Source organism: Peromyscus eremicus, chromosome 1 (genome assembly GCF_949786415.1).
Source record: "Peromyscus eremicus chromosome 1, PerEre_H2_v1, whole genome shotgun sequence".
Lineage (NCBI taxonomy): Eukaryota > Metazoa > Chordata > Mammalia > Rodentia > Cricetidae > Peromyscus > Peromyscus eremicus.
Window position 1 is genome coordinate 110,528,843 of NC_081416.1, and position 23,357 is coordinate 110,552,199.

At 37.0% G+C, this 23,357-nt stretch overlaps 1 protein-coding gene across 5 annotated transcripts in view; it reads left to right on the forward strand.

Moving 5' to 3' along the window:
• Tmem135 (transmembrane protein 135) overlaps positions 1 to 23,357 on the forward strand; it is a 207,130-nt gene that overhangs the window by 72,374 nt on the left and 111,399 nt on the right. For all 5 annotated transcript variants that reach the window (XM_059271733.1, XM_059271754.1, XM_059271761.1 and 2 more), the window contains one exon: positions 15,401 to 15,466. In XM_059271733.1, coding sequence (XP_059127716.1) covers positions 15,401 to 15,466 — 66 coding nt within the window. The remainder of the gene's footprint in view (positions 1 to 15,400; positions 15,467 to 23,357) is intronic.

Consider the following 23,357-nt stretch of genomic DNA (forward strand, 5'->3'; position numbering starts at 1 on the left):
GCAAATAAAGTCGTCAATGCACCTGCCTTTCTGGAGCTTACATTATAAAAGAACAACAGAACAATAATCAGATTAAGTTAGAAAAAAAAAAACAACTCAGAAGAGGCATTGGCTGGCAAATAAGCAGATATGTGCCAAGTCTCATTGGTGAGAGGCTGGGGTTTTGTTGTTCTGAGGAAGTAACACTACATAGGCCTCAGTGATAGGAGGAGATGGGTGTTTGTGGTGTGTGTGTATGCATGTGTGTGTGCATAAGGAGGTGTGTGTGTGTGTGTACAGCAGAGTACATGTGGAGGTCAGAAGACAACTTGTGGGAGACAACCATGGGGATAGGAGTCATGTCTCAGTCTTGGTGTTTTGTGTCTTTAACCCACTGGACCATCTAGTTGGCTTAGGACCCAAATCTTAAAAAACCTTTGGTAAACTTAAGTTAAAGGTCCTACATGGGAAGAAGTTGGCTCATTTTGTTTATGCTCAGAGTCACTGGTAGGCCTTGGGGTTGGAAAGAAAGGCAAAAGACCAATCATATTTAAGGCATTGGGGGCCATGGTGAAGTGTTTTAGCTTTTCAGTGTATTAGGAGACCATTGGAGATTAAGGATGCAAGTGATGTGATGTGACTTGTATTTTAAAACAGTTATTCCAGCTATTAAGGGCAGGAGTAATTATAGTGTGTGAGCAATTGTCCTGGGATCTCCAAGTCCATCTTTTCTCAGGTTACTGCTGTGAATTGTAAGAGACCCAAAGTGTTTATGTACGTATAACTGTCTCTTGAACTTAATTTAAGTTTCACACATGTTTATTTAGATAAAATACATACTGGTTAACATGTAAAATTTATATTAATGTATTTTATTCTTTTTTAAAAAATGTTTATTTTTTATGTTTGTATGCATTGGTCTTTTGCCTGCATGTAAGTCTGTGTGAGGGTGTCAGAACCCACTGGAGCTGGAGTTAAATAGTATTGAGCTGCCATGTTTGTGCTGGGAATTGAACCCTGGTCTTTTGGAAGAGCAGGAAGTGCTCTTAACCACTGAGCCATCTCTCTAGCCCCTGTATTTTATTCTTAACAGAACAAATTTTGCAGTCATTTCCTGGAATTTATACTTTTTCTCTCTTTGTTACTTCCATCATGCCCTTCTCAGTTTTCAAGAAACAGTATTGTATTGATATCTGCAGTAAAGCACACTCCAGCACATTTTGCACGTAGTAGTGAAAATATTAGAATAACTTCTTTGTTTATAGAATTTATCTTGAATTGTATCCCAGTACCTTATTGGTTGGAAAGCAAGGATGAATTGTAGCTGGCATAGCCTTAGCTGTTCCTAATTGTGGGAATGCCTGTTAGGTCATGTTAGGGGTCATGAGGCAAGAAGGTTGTAACTGTGTTCCAGATGCACTTTAGTTATTTTATGTTCATTACAGTCAGAATCTTGAAGTTACAACAGTTTAGGAATGTGATTTGGACTTTCATAATGCAAGGCAAAAATAGCATGTTAATTCATAGAATCAATAAAATGTTTTGTTATTCACATTGAAGAATAGGTTATAACATCTTTATCAGTAGTTATTAAAACTTGATTTTCATAGCTGTGTTTTAGAAGTCTGAAAAATGTCTCTTTTTAGATATGAAGTAGCATTAGAATGTATTTTTTATTTTGACCTTATATTTTAAAATCTTTTATTAAGTAGATGACATTATTCATTTTTTGTTTAAAATTGACTGTAATTTAAATAATTTTATTACTTTGCAATGAAAAAGTTCATATGATACGTTTTGCTTTTTTTAAAAATAAAAGTAAGTTTAATTGTTTCTAAAAATGTATAGATTTAGAAATGCAAAGTCATTTTGTCTTTACTAACACTCTGTATGTGTATATAAATGTGTATGTATATATATGTAAACACATATATATGCATGCTTGCAGTAGAAAGGAATTCATTGACTATATTGTTAGGGTATGATATTAAAAATATTTGTTGGTGTAAAAATTGTTAACAAAGTGAAGTTCCTATCAACTCCAGAGTGTGAACATTCAATAGGACTGGAAGAAAATATTGCATTTAGAGAATATTGGTTTTAATTACTAAGTAGACATATGTACTGTATGTGTTTACAAAATTTATTTTTGTATTCTAAATTCTTGCTAGTGTAATTTTATGATAGAAATAAAAATCAACAGCAAGGAAGATGAATGCCGGGGATATGCTGGAAGGCTATGGCATTAGGGGAAGTGACTGGAGCTGCCATCGTCTCAAGCATACAGGTAGAGACAGGTGGAGGTGGAAAAGGCTGAGTGTTCTTAGGACGCAGCAAGGAGCAGTGTCTGTCTTTTCCAACCCCTGTTTGCTTTGTTAAGTCTGTAACAAGGTAATCCTGTTCCTTTTGACTTAAGCTAAAGAGTTCTCTATTGCAGCACTCTTTTATAGGCTGTGAAACAGTGTAGATTGGTGCCTGAGGATAATAGTTAGCATTATGGTCAGTTAGTGTGCACCAACCAGTGAAGTGCCACACTTGCAAATCAGCTTCCATAACTACAAAACACTAAAGACTCCATTCATTCTCCTTGTGCCATGGGGGCAGCCATCTGGCCTCCATCAGCCAGACCTGGTGGGCTAATGAGATTCATGGTCTTCAGGCTTTGCCACCTGTATTCAAGTATTGGGAACTTGACTTTTTCTCTTTATGGGCTTCTCTGTTTTCTCTTTTCCCCATTTTCTGTACAAAACTGAACTTGTATAATTCTTTACCTCAGTTAGCAGTGAGTGGTAGTTCAGTAGAGTATACCAGAAAGTTGTTAAGTAATTAACAAATAGGTATTTAATATACAGGCTACTTTAACACAGTAGTGAGTGATAATTTAGTAGAATATATGGGCGCATTATTGAGTAGATAAGTAACAAAGATGTATATATGTATACAGTACAGTTTAAGGTACTGATCTTCAGTAAAGTAAATTTTCTTGAGTTCAAGTAAGGGCGCCAGAAACCTTAGTTTCTTCCTGTGTGGGAATCAGATACAGTAAAGCAATAAGGTGAATTTTTGTTTCATTTCCCCCCTTGTGCCCCCCCGCCCCGCCCCGCTTCAGCATCTATCTTATTTCTGTTCTCCAGGTGCTTTTCCTTATAAGTTTCTCATGTTTAGACATATTTGCAACTTAATATAAATATTTAATGAAACAAATGAATGTCCAGCAGAGGAAATAATGTAGCTGGTTTCAGACGTGTTAGAAGCAATGTAGGTTAAGGGAAGTGTGTTGAGGTGGGAGCAACTTGCAGCTTTTCTTAAATCCAAATAGGCAAATTTTACTGGAGTTATGCCAGTGAGTATCCCAGCTACCTGCTTGTACTTGATCTAGAATCTCACTTTGTTTTTTTCGTGTCCACTTCCAGGTTACCCCCCCCCCCCCCCAAATTAATAGAGGATTGGCTGTAGGTCAGGTTTTATAGTCTAATGAAACTCTTGGTTTCTGACTTATTAAATTTTTTTCTTTCTTTTTTTTTTTTTTAGTGTATGCTGTATTTTCTTTCTTTTTGTTTTACTTTATAATTAACTTAATTTCACATATTAGCCATGGATTCCCCCATCCTCCCTCCTCCCACCCCCTAGCCCTCCCCCCCAATCCACCCCCATTCCCACCTCCTCCAAGGCAAGGTCTCTCTTGGGGAGACAGACCAGCCTGGTAGACTCAGCTGAGGCAGGCCCAGTCCCCTCCTCCCTACACCAAGAATAGAAATCTAATAAGTCTATGCTGGGACACTTTGCTCATGCTTATTAGATTTCTGTTGTAAGTATTAGAGCCCATGGTAAAATGGCAAATTAGTTGGGTATGGATGGATCTGGGTTGGGGTGAGGAAAAGTGTAATCAGACTATATTTTGTGGAAGTTTTTGTTTCAATTAAAAATAAAGGAAGTCACTTCTGTGTAACCCAGTGAACTAAAAGAGTCACGATAAGAGAAACAGTAGCCCATTAGGGAAACAGCTGAAGAAAAAAAGTGTGTCTAGGTGGGATTCACTTCATAAAGGGACATCTAAGAGTAGCCACCAACTGAAGATCTTCCTCAGCACTGGCCCCAGATCAGTGGTGATCACTAGAGTGGCATTCTTCTTTCTTGGACATGGGTACCACTATAGCAGCGAGCTGAAGAGAGACCTACTGATAGTCAGAGATCCAGCCATTGATGGATACCTTGTATAGAGACGATGGCTGGAGTAGATCAGTTTGTGGAGATAGCCAAAAATAGGTACCTGAATTTGAGATGTTTTATGGATGCCCAGGAGTCATGAGCCTAACTACCCACCCACCCTCCCACCTTGGTGAACTACATTGAAATGCAGCACTGCATTGCTCAATGTGGAGCATAGTCTCTTTAGAGGCATGAAAGGGAAGAGACCTTTCTTCCCTAGTAACAAAGGGCGGGCCTCTCAGCATCTTCTCAAAACCACTGTTGAAGTAACTGCTGTCTGGATGATCTTTCTTTCTTTTTTTTTTTTTTTTTTTGGGTTTTTCGAGACAGGGTTTCTCTGTGTAGCTTTGCGCCTTTTCCTGGAACTCACTTGGTAGCCCAGGCTGGCCTCGAACTCACAGAGATCCGCCTGGCTCTGCCTCCCGAGTGCTGGGATTAAAGGCGTGCGCCACCACCGCCCGGCTGGATGATCTTTCAAACAAAGTTGTAAGTGGCTAATGGCGTGCCTTGGATCAGAGAATCCTAGTAGAAAGTAGAGTTACCATGTAGAAATAAATCCCTTTGGACAGGAAGGGCATACTGACGTGATGTGTTTGAATTACTGAATCTAGCATCCCTCACTCTGACAATGATATAGTCATGGTAGAGGGGGAAACCACATTCCAACTAGGAAGAAATTCTGAGATTATGCTTTTGCTTCATATTTTTATTTACATCTTTATTTTTTATTTCAATTGTTTAGTTTGCTTTGCTTATATCCTTCCCAAATAGCCCAAATAGGGTTTTATGCTTGTACTTTCTCTGAATCACCTCTACAATTTTTTAAAGTACTTTTCATATATTTAACCCATATAGTCTTTTCATTTATAATTTTCTGCTTTCCCATTTTCCCATTCCCTTCTCATTTTATTATGTAATTATTGGTATCTTTAATGCAAAACAAACAACATACACACACACACACACACACACACACACACACACACACACACACGTACACCCCACAAACAGCATTTCTACCAGTCAATAGTACCACAAGTGCCACTGTCTGGAAACTTTATTAGGGACACAAATAAAATACACAAATGTGCTCTACTGCAAGTAAACTGTGGAACTGCTGTCAGAGTATATTTGTTACTGTGGTTAGCATCCCTTTTTTAAAAAAATACTTTATTTTATAATTAATTTAATTTTACATATCAGCCACGGATTCCCCTGTTTTCCCTCCTCCAACCCCCCAGCCTTCTCTCCCAGTCCACCCCCTATTCCCACCTCTTCCAAGGCAGGGTCTCCCCTGGGGAGTCAGCCCAGTCTGGTAGATTCAGTTGGGGCAGGTCCAGTCGCCTCCTCCCTATACCAAGGCTGAGCAAAGTGTCTCAGCATAGGCCCTAGGTTCCAAAAAGCCAGCTCATGCACCAAGGACAGGTCCTAGTTCCACTACCTGAGGGCCTCCTAAACAGTTCAAGCTAATCAACTGTCTCACTTATCCAGAGGGCCTGGTCCAGTTCCATGGGGGCTCCTCAGCTATTGGTTCACAGTTCATGTGTTAATCCTGTACAATAAAACAACCTTTGGAGGCATCACAATCCCTGACTTCAAGCTCTACTATAGAGCTACAGTAATAAAAACAGCTTGGTACTGGCATAAAAACCGACATGTGGACCAATGGAACTGAACTGAAGACCCTGACATTAATCCGCACACCTATGAACATATGATTTTCGACAAAGAAGCCAAAACTATACAATGGAAAAAAGTAAGCATTTTCAACAAATGGTGCTGGCATAACTGGATATCAACGTGTAGAAGGCTGCAAATAGATTCATATCTGTCACCGTGCATAAAACTTAAGTCCAAGTGGATCAAAGACCTCAACATAAATCCAGTTACTCTGAACCTGATAGAAGAGAACGTAGGAAGTAATCTTGAACGTATTGGCACCGGAGATCACTTCCTAAATATAATACCAGTAGCACAGACACTGAGAGAAACAATTAATAAATGGGACCTCCTGAAACTGAGAAGCTTTTGTAGGGCAAAGGACACGGTCAACAAGACAAAATGACAGCCTACAGAATGGGAAAAGATCTTCACCAACCCTTTTAACTACTAGCAGAGAACACAAATTTAAGTGAAGACAACTCACCAGGAAGAGTCAAGTAAGATGCAGTAAACAGTAATTGGGACCCATAAAACTTCAGAGAAACAGAAAACTATGAGACAAAGAGCCACCTTTGTCCAATTTAAAAAAAACAAACAAAAAACAAGAGCCACTATGACCATTCCACAGTTTTACAATTCTTCAGTATTACAATCCAAAGATAATGAGCTAGCTGAAAATGCAGAAAAATATTTCACAGTCCTACTTTCAAAAAGGATAGGGGCTGGAGAGCTGGCTCGGTGTTTAAGAGCACTTGCTGCTTTTGTAGGGGACCCAGGTTCAGTTCCCAACCACCTGTACCTTTAGTTTCAGGGAATCCAATGCTCTCTGAACTCTATAGTCACTGCTTATGCCTGCAGTAAAAACATAGCCATGTAAGCAAACACTCATATACATGATAAAAATAAATACAGAATTTAAAAGGATAAATTCATTCAAGTTGATGAATGAAGTCAGGATCAATTCAGGACCTGAACAAGAAAGCTAGCAAAATGAATGTAAATAAGCTATGTTAATTGGAGGTGGAATTAAGAACCGTGGAAGAAAATTTAGCATGTAAGCTAGATGCTGAAAAAAGAACCAAACATGTGCTGGAAATTAATTAATCAAGCAAGTAAAAACAGTGTGGAAAGCATAATTGGATATGACCAAGAAAAAGAATGAATTTTAGGGATGGAGGGTAAGTGTTAGGTAATATATTCTGACATCTATAAAGAAAGAAAATCAATGAGCATAACCAAAAATTTCAAGAACTCTGTGATACATTTAAGAGGTTAAAATAAGGGTTATTGGGTAGTAAGAGAAGCTGAGGGAGCATCTAAAGGTATACACATCCTATTCATAAAACTGTCATAGAAAACAGAGAAATGGACATTATAACATAAGAAGGATCTAGGACTCCAAATTGGCATGGACAGAGAAGACCCTCTTCATGACACTCAAGGTGTCAAAACTACAGGGCCAAGAAATGTTATTAAAAGCTGTAAGGGAAACAATATCAACTCAATAAATGATATACACCTCAAGAATGATGTCAGTTCTCACATCAAGAACACTAAACACCAAGAAGGCATGGAATAATGTACATCAAGCCCTGAAAGTAAATAGCTACCAGTTAAGATGTTTTTGTTGTGTGGATCTTTAACTTGTGTAGTTTGTTTACTTTCTTTAGCTTTGACCAGAATTCCCTAGAAAGCAACTTAAGTGAGAAAGGATTTATTTTGGCCAAGGGTTTCCAAGTGTTTGCACCATGGGTAGTTGGATTCATGCTTTGGGTCTTGCAGTAATGTAATGTACCATGATAGGAGTGTTTGGCAGAGGCTGTGTAGAAGTAGAGAATGGTATAACATTTAAAGTTGCATCCACAATGACCATCTTTTTAAAAGTAGGCATCACCTCCTAAAGTTTTTAACCACCTCCTAAAACAGCATCATCAGTTAAGGACCAAGAGTATAACACCTGAGCCTACTGGTAACACTTTCTATTTAAAACCCAATGAAAACTCCCTTCTTAGATGTAGGATGTGTGTAATATAGCTTTTGCAAATTGAATTATTCATTATTGTGAAATGACGTTTATTTTTGGGATTATATTCATATATCAAAACACATCAGTGGCAAAAGGAATTATTACTTGTTTATTTAAACCAGTGATTCTCAATCTGTGGGTTGTGACCCCTTTGGTAAACCTTTAACTCCAAAAATATTTACATTACGATTCATAACAGTAGCAAAACTACAGTTATGATGTAGCCACGAAAATAATTTTATTGTTGGGGGGCCACCACAATATGAAGAACTGTATTAAAGGGTCGCAACATTCAGAAGGTTGAGAACCATTGATTTAAACTAACATTTAAGTTATGTTAGCTTTTGTAGCACTGTGACCCAAAAGGCCTAACAGAAAGAGCTGAAGTGGGGAAAAGGTTTATGCCGGCTCATGCTTCAGAGAGAGCTCAGGTCAGGATGGCAGTCAGGGGATGCTCCGTCCCCAATAGGAATTAAAGGACATTTATTATTCACATGATAGTAGAAAGGAAGTAGAGCCTAGACAAGACCCAGGGCTGGTATAGCCTTCAAAGGCCACCTCAGGTATTTACTCTGTCTGTCAGGCCCCACCTCCTACAAGCTCTATAGCTTTCAAAATCACACCAAAAACTGGACACCAAGTGCTGAAAATATGAGCTCATGGGAGACATTTCTGATAACATACACCTTTTTTTTTTTTTTTTTAAAAAAAAAACAACCCATGAATTATCTAAATAGAATCACTGTTTCTTAGAACAGGGGCAGAGGAAGGAGGAGGGTTGTTGAATAGTCATCTAACAATTAGTACATGAGCTGAATTTGTATACTTTCAAAAATATTTTAAATGACAAATTAGAGACCACATTTAGGTAATTCTTTATTCACACTCTCAAATTGGAAACTGAGCTGGACCCAATTACTCTACCATTTGATATTATTCCCCATTTACTGGTTGAAAAGTTCAGTTCTATAATTGACTGAACTGTTGTTTTGAAAGATAATTGAAGTAGTGGAACCCTACATCTCAGTGATTGTAGCTTTGCTTGTTGTAATATTTTGTTCACTATTGACAATTTATGTAAGAAGATACCTTTATAGGAGAAATGTGCTTTTTTTTTGATACATTTTATTATGCTAAAAGAGGACAGGAACATAATGAGGTACATGATTAGGTCATGTCATACTGAATAGAACATGACAGAACATGTATTTACAAAAGTACACTCTTCCTTCAAGCCAGATTGCTCTCAGTTTGGAAATGAACCATCTGCTTATCATTTACATTCCAGGAGAACTCACTAGCCCACATCTCTAAACAGAAGTAACGTTCCTCATAACCTTGAACTGCTGCTGAGCCCATTGTCTCCATATGTAGCACATATTCCCGGTGTTCTGAATGAAAACAGATTATGACATTTATGATGTCTGAGAAGAACAAGTTGATTTCATTAACATGAAAGACCAACATACTATATTTTCAGCATTTGAAATTGCTGTAATACAATTGGGACATATTTATTCACACTTTGGTTAACCACACATCCCCCAAACAACCAATATCTGAGTACTTACTCATGTAAGACTTCAACAGCAGTCTTGATGAATAGCTGCTCTGTAGTGTGGTAAGTTGTTGAGGGGGTGAAGATTCAGGTGTGACTCTTACATTTCCGGCTGGACAGATGTTGACTTGAGGAACAAGAGCAGGGATATTCGTTGGCAAGTGCAGCCATTGTGGGTGCTGCTTATTTCCCCGTTATCCAGTACCCATCAGAGCTGAGCTGCTTAAGCTGTGGTCACAGTCCCTAACCTGGGACTGGACGTGGAAGCTGTAAAAAACTGGAGGCAGCATAACAGCTTTCTAATTACTCAGTGACCGAAAATTCATTCATAATGAATTTTTAAGTTAAATAAATTTAATTTTAATTAAATTAAATTTACTTTAGTTTTTAATTTAAATAAATCAATTCCTAATGAAGCCAGGGTATTTCTGGCAGTTTTTTTTTTTTTTTTGTGTGTGTGTGTTGCCCATCAAGACTTTCTGAATATAAACATAGATTATACATTGTGCCTGATATGGCATACAACCTAACAGATGATGCCTGAAATGTCTGCTCATATTCAAGTGTATCACATTTTTGAATCTTAGTGCTTTCACTATACACAATTTTCCGCTTTGGCAAAGACATAATGGTTTAATTATGGAAAGTAAAGACTTGAGTATTTGCCTGTCATCATTCCTCAGAATGTAAGCATCAAATTAGTGTATCTTTGCATGGTATTGTGGTAGACTGTGTGTGACTTTGAACACCACTGTTTGAGTTGTTGACTTGAGTTTTAGATTATCTGCAGACACATACATGAAGATGTATTGGGCATGTAGCCCAAATCTAAACAGGAAATTCATATGCTTCCAATTAACTCCTAAAAATTTATTGTTATCATTATCATTGCGTGTGTGTGAGTGGATACACATGCCAGGCGTGCTTGTGTGCCGTGCCATGCATATGGAAGTTAATAGACAACTTTCAGAAGTTAGTTCTTTTCCTTTTACTGTGGATTCTTGAAATCAAACTCATGATGTCAGGCTTCAGTGGGAGGAGCTTTTACCCTCAGAGCTATCTTGTCACTGTTATTACTCCAAAATGATCACAGAGCCACAGCAAGTCCAGTAAAAATCCAGCAGGCATACCTATAGAAACTAACAACTTATATTTTTATTTGGGCTTAGCCTTTAGCAGCTGGGCCATTTCTCCAGCCCAGAAACTAACAATTTGATAATAAACGTTTAACTAATTTTCTATAGTAGCATCAAAGTAAGTCAATGGGTAAAGAACAGTCCTTACCACAGGCATGGTGGTACATGCCTGTCATCTAGTACTTGGGACGTGAAGGAGAGATTAGAATTCAAGGCCAGCTTCTGTTACTCCCTTCTTCTCTGCTAAAAAAAAAAAAAAACAAACAAAAAACAAAACAAACAAACAAAAAAATAAAAAACAAACAAACAAAAAAACTCCAAATACTTCTGGTTCTTAACATTTTGGATAAGGATGTTCACCCTTAGTCCATTTTCTTTTTCTCTGTCATCACCATCATCCTCACCACCACTACCACCACCACCATTATCATTATAATCCTTTGTACATACCATGTCCACTGGCAGCAACTCTTGTGTAGGACTAAGAAGTTGGGATTCCTCCATCCTTGTTAAAGGTTGCTATTGCATCTTTTAGCAAGCCTCAGATTCCTTAGTCCTTGATAGGATCCAGTGTTAAAGTTCCTTGGTGTGAAATATCTACAACCCTTGGCCCTAAAGGCGTGATAGTTCTCTGGAACCATTTCTGTGACCAAGTGCTGTGACCAAGTTTTTCTTTTCTGGCTCTATATAGATTTCTAACCAACTGAGAAGCTTTCTGTCCTGTCTATTTCCACCATTATTTTTGTTCCTGCCCCAGTGTTTCCTTGACTTACCTGCCCCTTCTTCAGCTATCTTCTGAGTCATCTAGAATTCAGTAAGGCTTGGGACAACCCAAAGTACAGTACAAATTGTTTTAAACTACCCGAGTCTTCACCACGAGCATCTCCAACCATCAGCTGCTCTACTTGCAGAGTTGTCTCAAGCCATTCAGGGGATGCTAAAGCAGCCACTTGGCCCTGGCCTTTGGTAGTCCAGCCAGCTGTTTGACTGACAGCCCTTTTGTTCAGAGGCAGCTGGGTAGCAGCGGAGAGTCCAGCAGTTGCTAGTTAGGAAATCAGATTGTTCCATCTCACAACATCTTTGCATGTTTGCAAGAAAATAAATGTCAAAAAGAATGATTATAATAAGTATTTAAAGTACTTAGTAACACTTCTTTGATTTTAACAGTACTTTAACATCTGCCCAGGGCCTCTGTCTCACATGTACTCCTTCTGTAATTTTGAGGGACCCATTAAGAACAGCTAATAATGATGGGGTTGAGAGGTCTTCAAATTATTCCTCCTACAGAAAAAGTGTAAAAGCTCAAGTATTAGAAACATTTGGAAAAGGAAAGGCTCACGGGAGCTTGCCCCTTCCAAAATAGCTACTGGCTCTTCTTTGTGGTCAGTAACTCATCATAAATTACTAAATGGAATTATTTGTAGTATTTACATAAGATAAAAGTGCTTAAATTTAACTATAAAAACTATAAAACATTAAATAGAAAATTCTGAAAATATATAACTCAAGAAGTAATATGTCGACAATATTGTTAAATTTTTCTGTTATTACTTTTGTTCATCTCTTACCATGCCTAATTTAGAAATTATACAATTCCATAAAAATGTATGAAAACATTTTATGTGTGGTTGTATATATGGCATGACACTATCTATAATTTCAGCTGTCCTCTGGGGACTTAGGACATATCCTACTCCTGGATAGAGACTACCATATGGACAAGGAGAAATATTAGAATGTCAAGGATAAAAAAAAAAAAGAAAATCCCCAAAGATTACTGCTTTCCTTCACTATGCATGTCTAGAGATGCTTTTGACACACTCACATGCACACACAGGCCCACACACTCACTGTCTTGAACTTAGAATTTATTACATCTAGGTTTTATGAGACTTGGATCACTTACCTAACATTCTTCTTAAAACAGCCTTTTTTGATAATGTTTTTAAACAGGACTTTGTAGGTATGCACCCCCACACACTTACATAGGAAATATCAAATGAATGCTTAGTATTAATCATCCTAGGTGGAATGAAAACTCTGGGAGTGAGACATTTTCTAAAAGTTGGTTGTGAGGTAGTTACAAGTACTGACAGTCTTCTATCCCAACCCTTTCCCTCCCACACTTGTTAGCACTTGCTTAGATGCAAATAAATTCAAACCCTGTAGTAGAGGTCAGAAGAAGTTGTACACTCCAGTGCTTTCCAGTCGAAACAAGAGCGGCACAGAATCCTTAAAACATTGGTGGGAAGAGGTGGTAAATCAGTTCATTTGGATCCTAAAGACAAGGTAAAGAAAAAGAATTTCCTCTTCAAATCATGTCTCCCTAGATAGCTCTCCCTTTCATCTGTGGTTTGAGACATAAAAGTAATTTGATCTGTTTTTGAGAAACCATTGTTTACTTTGATCTCAAGTGATTGCTTACTACATCCTCCTTTCCCTGCTTCCTCTATGAAAATCACCTTTCTGAGTTGTGTCTGGTTTTAACAGAAACTGGAAGATGTATGGCACACTGTGGCATGCCCATCATTGAGAGTAGAATAAAAGCATGGGCGTCACCGGTGACAGTTTTACAAGTAGATCTTTCAGCTAGCTTTATGTGCCTCAGTAAAATATACTGGTGAACTCATTGATGTATACTTTGGAGTATGTGAATAGCTCAACTTCTTCCCAAATAATGGGTCTATTTTGAATCTCCTATCAAATTGTTTTGAGATTGTGCTGTATTTTCAAAACTTAGCAGACTGTCCTAAAATATTTTAGTTTTTAAATTTTTTCTGTGACCATGCTTAAACATCAGCTCCTCAGCCTTCCAGCTCTATGTGTGTTGGCTTGTGCTTAGGAACTCTAAAGATTGTGACCTCTCATTTAAATAACTTCAGAAAAAAATGTTCTTATTTACAAATTGCATCCTATACTTTACCAGCTAAGTCCAATTGAGGGTCTTACCCATTTTCCCTTATGCCCCGTATGTAGACTTGCTTTGCCTTGACAACTTCTAAACTGGCTCCCTTTTTATTGTTGTAACTCTAGATTTATTACAACAAAAATGCATGTTTTCCAGCCTTTGCTGGACTTCATTCCTCTGGCCACCTTTCTTTCATCTCCTTGTTTTTCCTTTGCTTATGTTACATACTGTCCCCCGTCTTAATGTCTGTATTTTTGTCATTCTCACAAGATTATTCTATTTCTTCTAATTCATAGAGGAAAGAGGAGCAAAGTGGATTGGATAAAGCAGAGTCCTGGGGGAGGAAGAGGGGGAGAGCTTAGTTTTATTTATGTCCTTTCCTTTTAGCATTATTTATAGATTGCTGTGCACACTTGTAACCCATCCTCTGTAGAATCATTCTTGCCCATTCTCCTTTCCTCATCCTCTGTAGGATCATTCTTGCCCATTCTTCTTTTCCTCCCTCTGTTCTTCCTTCCTTTCTGTCCACCAATTCCTACCTGACCACTAAAAACTCAAATGTACATTTTAAAAAATACTGTGGCCGTTTTTTTCTCTTTCTCATCTATAATTCTAGCTCTAACTCAGTCTCTTTCCTTACCTTTTTGATCAAATATTTTATCATGGATACCATTTCACAGTCTTGTTCCCATATACATGGAGGAAGTTAAATTGTGAGACAGTTGACATTGTTTTGAAAATTGCTCACTGATGATAAGATCACTTCTTTGAAAGTTAAACAAAAAACTTAAATTTATGTATATATAAATCAATTGCACGGGACTTAAATAAATAGGAAGCTGCATCTTTTCCTGCAGGGATACCTGCAGGCAGCTTTCCATGTACATTGCTATCATTATTATTGTTTTGGCTTTTTGATACTCTTGCCTTGGCCTTCTGAGCATTGGCATTACGTTGTGGGTGTTCACCATCATGCACATATTTGCTCTTCTTCATTCAGTTGTGAATACTATTGTCTTTGCACTACTAAAAGATGGGAATTTGGTTAAGATGCTCACATCATAGTAAACACAAATTGTGGTTAAATTAGTATTTAATGTTTACAGGATCCTATTCAAATGTACTTTGTAACTATTATTTATAACTGAGCCAGTCTACAGTTTTTCTCCCCTCACCGATATTTAGAAACTTCAAATGAGTTTTAGGCTTTCTCTGTAAAATAAAGTTATTGGAATTTTATAGGGATTAAATCTCTTCATCACTTTGGATAGTACTGATATCTTAGTACTAAGTCTTCCAAACCTGGGAGCAGAAAATGTTTTTGTATTTATTTATGTCTTAAACTTTCTTGCAGCAGTATTTTCTTGTTCGTAGTGGACACTGGTTTTTCTTTCTTTCTTTTTTTAAATTCCATTATTAAATTGATTTTAATGCCTTTGTAAATGAAAATGTTTTCTTAATGTCCTTTCATGATTTTTGCTAGCTGGTAGAGATCAACGACTGTTATCTCTGACATTTCTAAATTACTATACTTCCGCCTTGTATTTTAGAGCAGATAATTGGTTTGAATGAATTCATTGGAAAATAACATTCAGAATAGCCAGCAATTTCTAAATTGAATACAAATGTTGAATTTTGCTAAGATTAAACTTATCTGAATGAATGTATTTGACATGCTGGCACAGAAGGACCCAGCATGTCAGTATTTTTAGGAACACTTCACATGAGCTCTTCAAAGTTAGAAGCCTGAAAACTGTGTTCTGGGGACAATTTAAAACTTGTCATTCTTTTTGTGTCTTAAATTTTTTTTCTTGAAGGTACTAGGTGTGTTAATAGTGTTGGCATTTTACAGTTTTGGGTGAGATGTATAGTTGTGTACACATCATACATTTAGTTATTTCTACTTTTTTATTTATTCACAGGCCACAGAAACACTGTTTAGAATGGGTGTTGCAAGAGGAACCATCACAACATTAAGAAACGGAGAAGTAAGATGAGAATCTTGATATAGTTATTACCTGTTAATTCATGGTTTGCAGTGTCTGCAACATATACTATGGGGAATTCGGTGATGCTTTGTGTAACAAGGACATACTTGATGGACACAACATTGACTGTACTTGATGTGCACCTCCATTGACGTTTATACTTATTGGAACCAGAGCTGAGGTTGAAATGAATTGCTGAGTGATTTAATCTCTGGTTCCTAATTTCTTCTACTTTAAGAGAAAGTGACAGCTCTTTAATAATAACTTGTACACAGACATTTCAGTGAAAAGATCCTTTGTCATTTATGGTTCCTTTTTATGTTGTGCAGAGCTGGTACTTATTTCCTAGGATAAAGTTTAAAGTAGTCTTTTTTCACTGACAGAGAGAAGTGGGAGAGGGAGAAGTGTGTTTGTTTTGTCTTATTGAGTCAACTCAGTTAAGTTGTAGGCTGTACATTTTGATGTTTCTAAATTCCCTATCAATTAAAAATATTTTATCACATGAAATAAATTTCCACTCAAAAATCATTAGTAGCCTTCCTCACTAAGACATATTTAGGTTGCCGGTGAATGTAATATTTTGTTCTATGATTCTTTCTATTCTACTGGTAAATGCTTCTTAATGATGAAATACAGTGCTACTTATCTTGGAATTAAATCCTTGTTATTTGTTTTAATACTTATAATTAAGTAGCCTCAGTTTTTAACAATAGAATTGACAGGGTAATTGGAATTGTATACCTGTATGATTATAATTTGGATTGGCTTGTGTGTTTTTTCACTAGGCACAACCATGACATCATCCATTTAAAAAGCCATGTGTTCCTAAATATTTAATTATGTGTTGGCAAATGACTATATCATTTTAACATAAGGGGAAATACTTAATTAGGAAAATTTATCTGCCTAGAAAGCCTGACACTGAATTTTAGATTTTATGAATTACTATCAGAGGGGAAAATGAACTTTTTCACTTTAATCCCCTGTTTTATAGGAAGGCTTTATAAGCAATCATTTGAGTGTGTCAGTACACACTGGGTACACGACCTTACTTTACTGAATGGGCAGGAGCTAATATGCTGGGTTCCAGCCATTCTTCCCTTCTTACTGGGAGTTATTACACATGATCAACCTGGATTAGAGTTGGACCATTGCTTAAGCACTCTGGCCTTCTGTTCTTAAAGCCAGTAAGATACACTTTAAATGACACATTCCATTTTGAGAGCTCCAAAAATGTAAGAAATAAAGTATGCAGAGGAGTGCTACAGTATGTTTTCAAAGCTCCATGGTAACTCTATATGGGAGAAATTATATTGGTCATATTACAGACACACAGAGACTTAGTGAAGTTAGGTGTTTTGCCTCAGGTCAAATAGCTAGGAAACAGGAGCTTATATTGGAACCACAGTCTCTAAAACCCATGTTTTGCCCCATATAATTTGTTTCAGTATAATTCCTGTAGACAAGAGTTTATGATCACTAGTGGTCTGATTTGAATATTAAAATTGTATTATTGATAAAACTTCTAAGATTAATCAGCAAATGGTTTTATATATTCTGAATCATTACTTTTCATGTGTATAGAAAAAGATGTGGCTTAACATAAATAGAAAAACAACGTATTTACTCCTTATACATGTGCTAGCTCATTGAACACCCAACCGTAGTGAATTCTTTGTCAAACCTGTAGTGGCTTCTGGATTTAATCGTATGACTTATAAATCAGCTCATTTTCTGGGTAGGCTTTTAACAGTGTGCTTGTCTATTTGAATGGTGGAGTTTATTCACATTAGTAAATAGTTATGGGCTCAAAAGTAAAACTTTTGATAATTCTTCAAGAAAGCTGTAATCCTGTATTCTGCCATTCAGTTGTGAGTGGCTGTAAGATGAAAACCATACTGTGTTAAAGATGGTTACATTCTTATATTTATATGTTTAAAGAATTACCTATTTTTTTTATAACTTGCGATGAAAATAAAGCAGGGATTGGTATTTTATATGATTGTTATAACATTTTTAAAGCTTTATGGTATTTATTGTGTATGTCGGGGTGCAGTATGCTACAGCAAACATGTATGCAGGGAGCATGTGAATGACAGATACCAATTTTGTGGGGTTTGTTGTTTCCTTTCACGTTTATGTGGGGACTAAACTCAGGTCATCAGGCTTGCACAGGAAGTGCCTTTATCTGCTGAGCCATCTGGTCAACCTTCATATGATCATTCTTAAAGTTCTGAAAGGAAATAGTTAAATGATTGGCTACCACAGGGAGTTCAAATGTCAGACTCTCAGTTTTAGTTAAATGCTTCATCTCTATTGGTCAGCTGGTACCATATATCCAGTCCTTAATTAAATGATAGCGTATCACTCTGAACAGGCAGAGGACAAGCATAGTGATTGTCTATAGTCATGCTGAATTGATTAATCTATTGTGGCTCTATTAATTTTTACAGTATTTACATTTTCAAAAATTTAGCTATTTAATATAATTAAAAATTTCACCTTTAAAGACTTTTGTTGGCATTACATTTGCAATATTGGAGGGATTTCATGAAGAGAAAGAAAACTTATTCTTGCTCTTCTATTTAGGAGGCATTTATTGAGCACTTTGTATGTCTGACATTGTTTTAGGTACCTGCCATCTGCCAGTGACCAGAGTTGGGCAACAGTCCTGCACTTGGGGAGTATGCATGCTAACATAGCAATAACTTATTTTTATTAGGGAGGAACATTCAAGCCTACAAAATGATCAGGAAGTAGCCAGTTACCAAACTTCAAAATCAAGTGTAAGCAAGTGTGTGGTTTGCAAGTATAAGTATTTAGATCACAGTGGGGTTCAGTTAGTGATTTGCCAAGGAGATATATCTTAAACTGTGCGTTTATGAAATTCACGAGCAGGACTGAAGGTGAAGATGTCAAAAGGTAAGAGACAAGACAAAAAGAAACAAGGTGGAGAGCTACAGAGACCACTGGGGCCACATAACGTTAATTGGTGAATCCAGAGAGAATATGAGAAGAGAATGAATGTTTGCTGAAGTAACATTTGTTGAGGGTTTATATTACTCTAGGCACATTATAGTTAATCTCATTTATACACTAAACAGCTTTTCCTACAAAGCGTTACTGAGAGAAATGGGAGAGGACACAGATACACTAATATTGATGTATTTGGGAGCCAGTATTGTTAAAACAGCTATAATACTAATGCTCTCCAAAGCATTCCACAGATTTAATGAAATACCCATATACCATTAACATTCTTCAGAAAACTAGAACAAACAAAGCGAAACAAAACAAAAACCCCTAAAATACAGTTGAAGCCCTAGAAAACTCTGAGCACCAAAGCTTTCTTGAGTGGAATGAACAAAGCAGGAGATGTTGTACTACTTGGCTTCAAATATGCTGCAAAGCTGTACTCATCAGAACAACAAATATTGGCATAAAAAAAGATATGTCCACCAATGGAGGGAGAGCATGGAAATAAATCCACAAATTTATAGCCAGTTGATTTTTTTACAAGGATGTGAGTGATATACACTGTGAAAAGGACAGACTTTTAAAAAAATGGATGCTGAAATAATTAGGTATTCACTTGCAGAAAAATGAACCTAGGCTGCTATTTCTCACCAGTTATAAGAATCAAATCAAAGTAGACTAAAGACTTTATTTAAGCCCCCAAGCTACAAAAGTCTTGGGTTCCATAAGGAACTCTAGAATCAGAAGAGCACATCAACTTGGGCAGCATAGTGAAGTCCTGTCCAAGGGATAAACCAACAAAAGCTTAGAAAGAAAATGTACGATGAGTACTAGTGAAAATGTGGTAGAAATGAATCCTATACAGGTAGAAAAGTAGATTACTATAAATACCATGGCAAGCACTACAGAGGCACCTCCAAACAGTGACATGACCCAGCAGTCACAGTCCTTGCTAGATAGCTAAGGCAAATCGAAGCGGTATGTGGAAGGGTCAGGTGCATCTCATCTGTGTGTTCACTGCAGCACTCTGTAAGAATCAACAAACGGAATCCACCGAAGTTCACACCTGCTAATGAATGGATGAGAGATCTGTGGTCCATATATACCAAGGAATAATATTTGATCATGAAAATCAAGGAAATCCCTTAAATTGTGACAACATGAATAGAATTGGAGATGATTATGTTAAGTTAAATACTAGACACAGAAAGATGAGTACTACATGTGCCTTACTTATGTTTAATGTTAAAAAAGTTGATCATCCAGAAATTGAGATAGAATGGTGGGTGCTAGAGGGGAGGGGACGAGTGAAGAAGGAAGAATGGGGAAAGTTTGAACAATGGAGACTAAACTACATTTAAATAAGAATTTCTGGAGTACTAATGCATAGTAGTGTGGCTATTGGTAACAGTAATATACTGTATATTTAAAAAAAGGTGCAAGAATCTTAAAAGTCATTACCATAGAAAATGATTAATGTTTGAGAAGAGATGGATATTTAATCTGATTTAAAAATTAGACAATGCAGTCATGTATTGAAACATTATATGGCTCACCCTTTTTACTGTGTGCAATTTTAAATTTTTGATATCAGTTAAGGATTAGAAGAAAAATTATCAATTTTATGCACTTAGCACTATTATTTTTGAAAAGGAGAACTTTGAGGTTAAAAAAAAAAAGAAATAAACCCTCATGTTTTCTTGAGAATTTCCTCAATATAGACTTTATATATAGACTGTGTATAGATTTTCTCTATATAGACTATATACATATTTTGAGCTCCCAGTACAGGAATTAGTACCCTGTTTCCCTTGCTGGCTAGGCAGCCTCTTGTCCTGAAAAACCTGCATTTGAATATAACTGGTTTCTCTTTCTGGCTTGGGGTAATGTACTTAATTTCTTACAATTGGGATTCAGCATTTGGAGAATGTGGATTAGATAAGCTTTAAGGTCCTGGATAGCTTTAACATAAAGGAAGAGGCATATGTCCTGTCTGTCCAGTACTTTAAAGTTGACTTACCCATGAATGAGAATCACTGTGAAGCGCTATAAGATGATGTGGTTGGGCTAGTCTAGTATATACATCTTATTTTTAAATGGTGACTCATTTCAATGCATAGCTGCTTCTCTAAAACATCCTGATGTCTTTCCTTTTTTATTTTTTGAACTTAAGGAATTTTGAGTAAGATGAAATAAAGGGATAATGAGATACAACATGTATTTTAAAGCTTTCCTGTGTAAACTAGAATGCAGCAGCATGGTCTGTTGCTGTTTCACAAGGTGCTTATGGAGTCTGACCCCAAATCTACTTGTGTTGTATGTCTTAGTGTCCTTTCCTGTTGCCATGATAAAATGCCCTGGCAAAAGCAACTTAAGAGAGAAAGGATTTATTTGACTTCTGATTCCAGATTATGGTACATTGTTGTATAGAAGTTGAAGGAAGCAGGAACTTGAATGGCTGGTTGCGTCACATCCACAGTCAGTAAGAGAGAGCAGCTAATTAATACATTCATGCCAGTGTTCAGCTCCCTATCCCCTTTCATTCAGTGCATTGTGCAGCCCATGAAATGATGCTGCTCACTTAATCCATTTAAGAAAATCTCTAGAAGATGTGCCCACAGGCCTGCCTAATCTAGACAGTCCCTCATGAGGCCCCTTCTCAATGATTACAGATTGTCATGTTAACAACTAGAAACAAACATTGCAGCACTGTAAGGTGATAGTTATTCAGAACCTTTCTTTTGTAACGTTCTAGGAGCCTGACTTTAATAATGAATGTAGAATACTTAGCTTTAGAGTAAGTACAACAGTGAGAGTCAGAATTCCTTGGTTATAGGGCTGTTTTCTTGAGGCCGGTGCCTGATAAAGCGTAGGGATCTGAGTGTGTCTGAAGGACAGGTTATAGATGGATGTACCCAGAGCTTCTGTGGCAAATGCTGACTTATTTTAGTTCAAGAGAAAGAGTAATATATAAATATCTCTATTATTGATATTTCATGTTTAAATGTTAGTATTGTGTACTTCAAAGATTCTGTGCTAGGATTCACATGAGAGGGAACTTGCTGCATTTGTATTTCTGAATCTGGGTTACCTCACTGAGTATATTTTCCAGTTCCATTCATTTACCTGCAAATTTTATGATTCATTTTTCTTTACAGCTGAATAGAATTCTGTTGTGTATATGTACTACATTTTCATTATGTATGTCCTAGCTACTGTGAAGAGAACAGCAGGGAACATGGCTGACTGAGCAAGTATCTCCGTAGTAGGCTGTTGAATCCTTTGGGTGTGTGCCAAGGAGTGGTATAGCTGGGTCACATGGTAGATCTATTTTTAGCTGTTGGAGAATTCTTCTCATTGATTTCCATAGTGGCTGCATCAGTTGGCATTCTCACTAGCAGTGGATGATGTTTCCCCTTCCCTGGCATCCTCTCCAGCATCTGTTGTCAGTTGTTTTCTTAATCTTAACCATTATGACTGGCGTAAGACAAAACCTCACAAGTCCAAAGAAGTAACACAGTGTTAATATTCCAGACAGGGCTGGCTTTGAGGTTTGATGGCAGAAGAATGGCAATAACTGGAAGCAGGTATTTATTGAAGAACTACTTTGGCAGATGTAGCCTGTGGCACTGCAGTAATAGCCAGTGTCTCCTCCTTTCTTCTTCCGAATAACCATTGTGTGCTTGTAAGGTCCTCAGTGCTTTTAAGTTACAAACAACAGCAGTTTAATGCTTCTAGGATACTTCAGAGTCCACGAGTTGAGCCAATAATTTGTCACATAGAACCTTTACACTCAGGGTCTTCTGTGAATAAAGATAAAAACATTGTGTCTTGAACTGTGAGAAATCAGATCATGTGTATCTTAGGCATGGACTCATTGCAATGCATAGCTGCTTCTCTAAAATGTCTGGTATGAACTAAATGTATTAGATTTGTTGTATGCTAAATCATAATTATTTTATTTTAGTTATGTGGAGATCTTGCAGTAATTTTTCACAGTATGTAAGTTGAGAGTTGATAGTGACAGAGTTTAAGTGATTTGATCCATAACTTTGCTAACAATGGTGCTCTGCTCCTTTCTGAGTGGTCGGTTAATTTGAAAGTCATGCCATTTAGATTGGCATATGCTGTGGTATATGCAATATGTGTTCAGTTACAAACTTCCTATAATTACTCAATCAAATCCTGCTGATCATATCTTTGTTTTTATACAAGTAATAAACATGCCAGAAAGTGCTTGTCAGGAAGTGCTTGACAGAAGAAAAACCGACATGTAGAGAGTGGTGTACACAGAAGAGGGTAAAGTTACTGCATGTTGAGTACCCAGTTCTTCTAAAAGTGCAAATGGTTGGTCAAAGGTCCCATTGAGGTGGGAGGCTGGCCTTCCATTCAGGCCTTTGATTGATCCAACAAAGAAAACTGGACAGCCAGTTTTGCAACAGAACCTTTGATGTGTGTGTAAATATGTATATAAAACAGGAATAAAGTATTAAGATACCATATATATGTCCACTGACATGGAAATAATCTTTTCTGTAATTTCATTAGTTTCCTCTCATGTGCCTGTATCTTCCAAGAAAAGAAAATTAAATACGAGAATTCTGACCTTTTTTTATAATGGTCTCAAATAACTTATTCATGATGATTCTTCTTTTCTTTCAGACTGATTTCCAATTTATTTTTTGATGAGCTGTACAGTAATTTATTAGCTTTTATCAAAAAGAAGTTATAATTGTTGACAGCACCCAAAGAATGACAGATGAAATAAATATAGGTCGTGGTCAAGGGACTATACATAATGAGCAAGAGATACTCTGCAGAGAATTCCCAAACCTCTCTATAATTTATTGGGAATAAGTGAGTCTTAATTGGAAAAGAGAAAGTTTGAGGTCAGTGACATCTGCTGGTCATCATA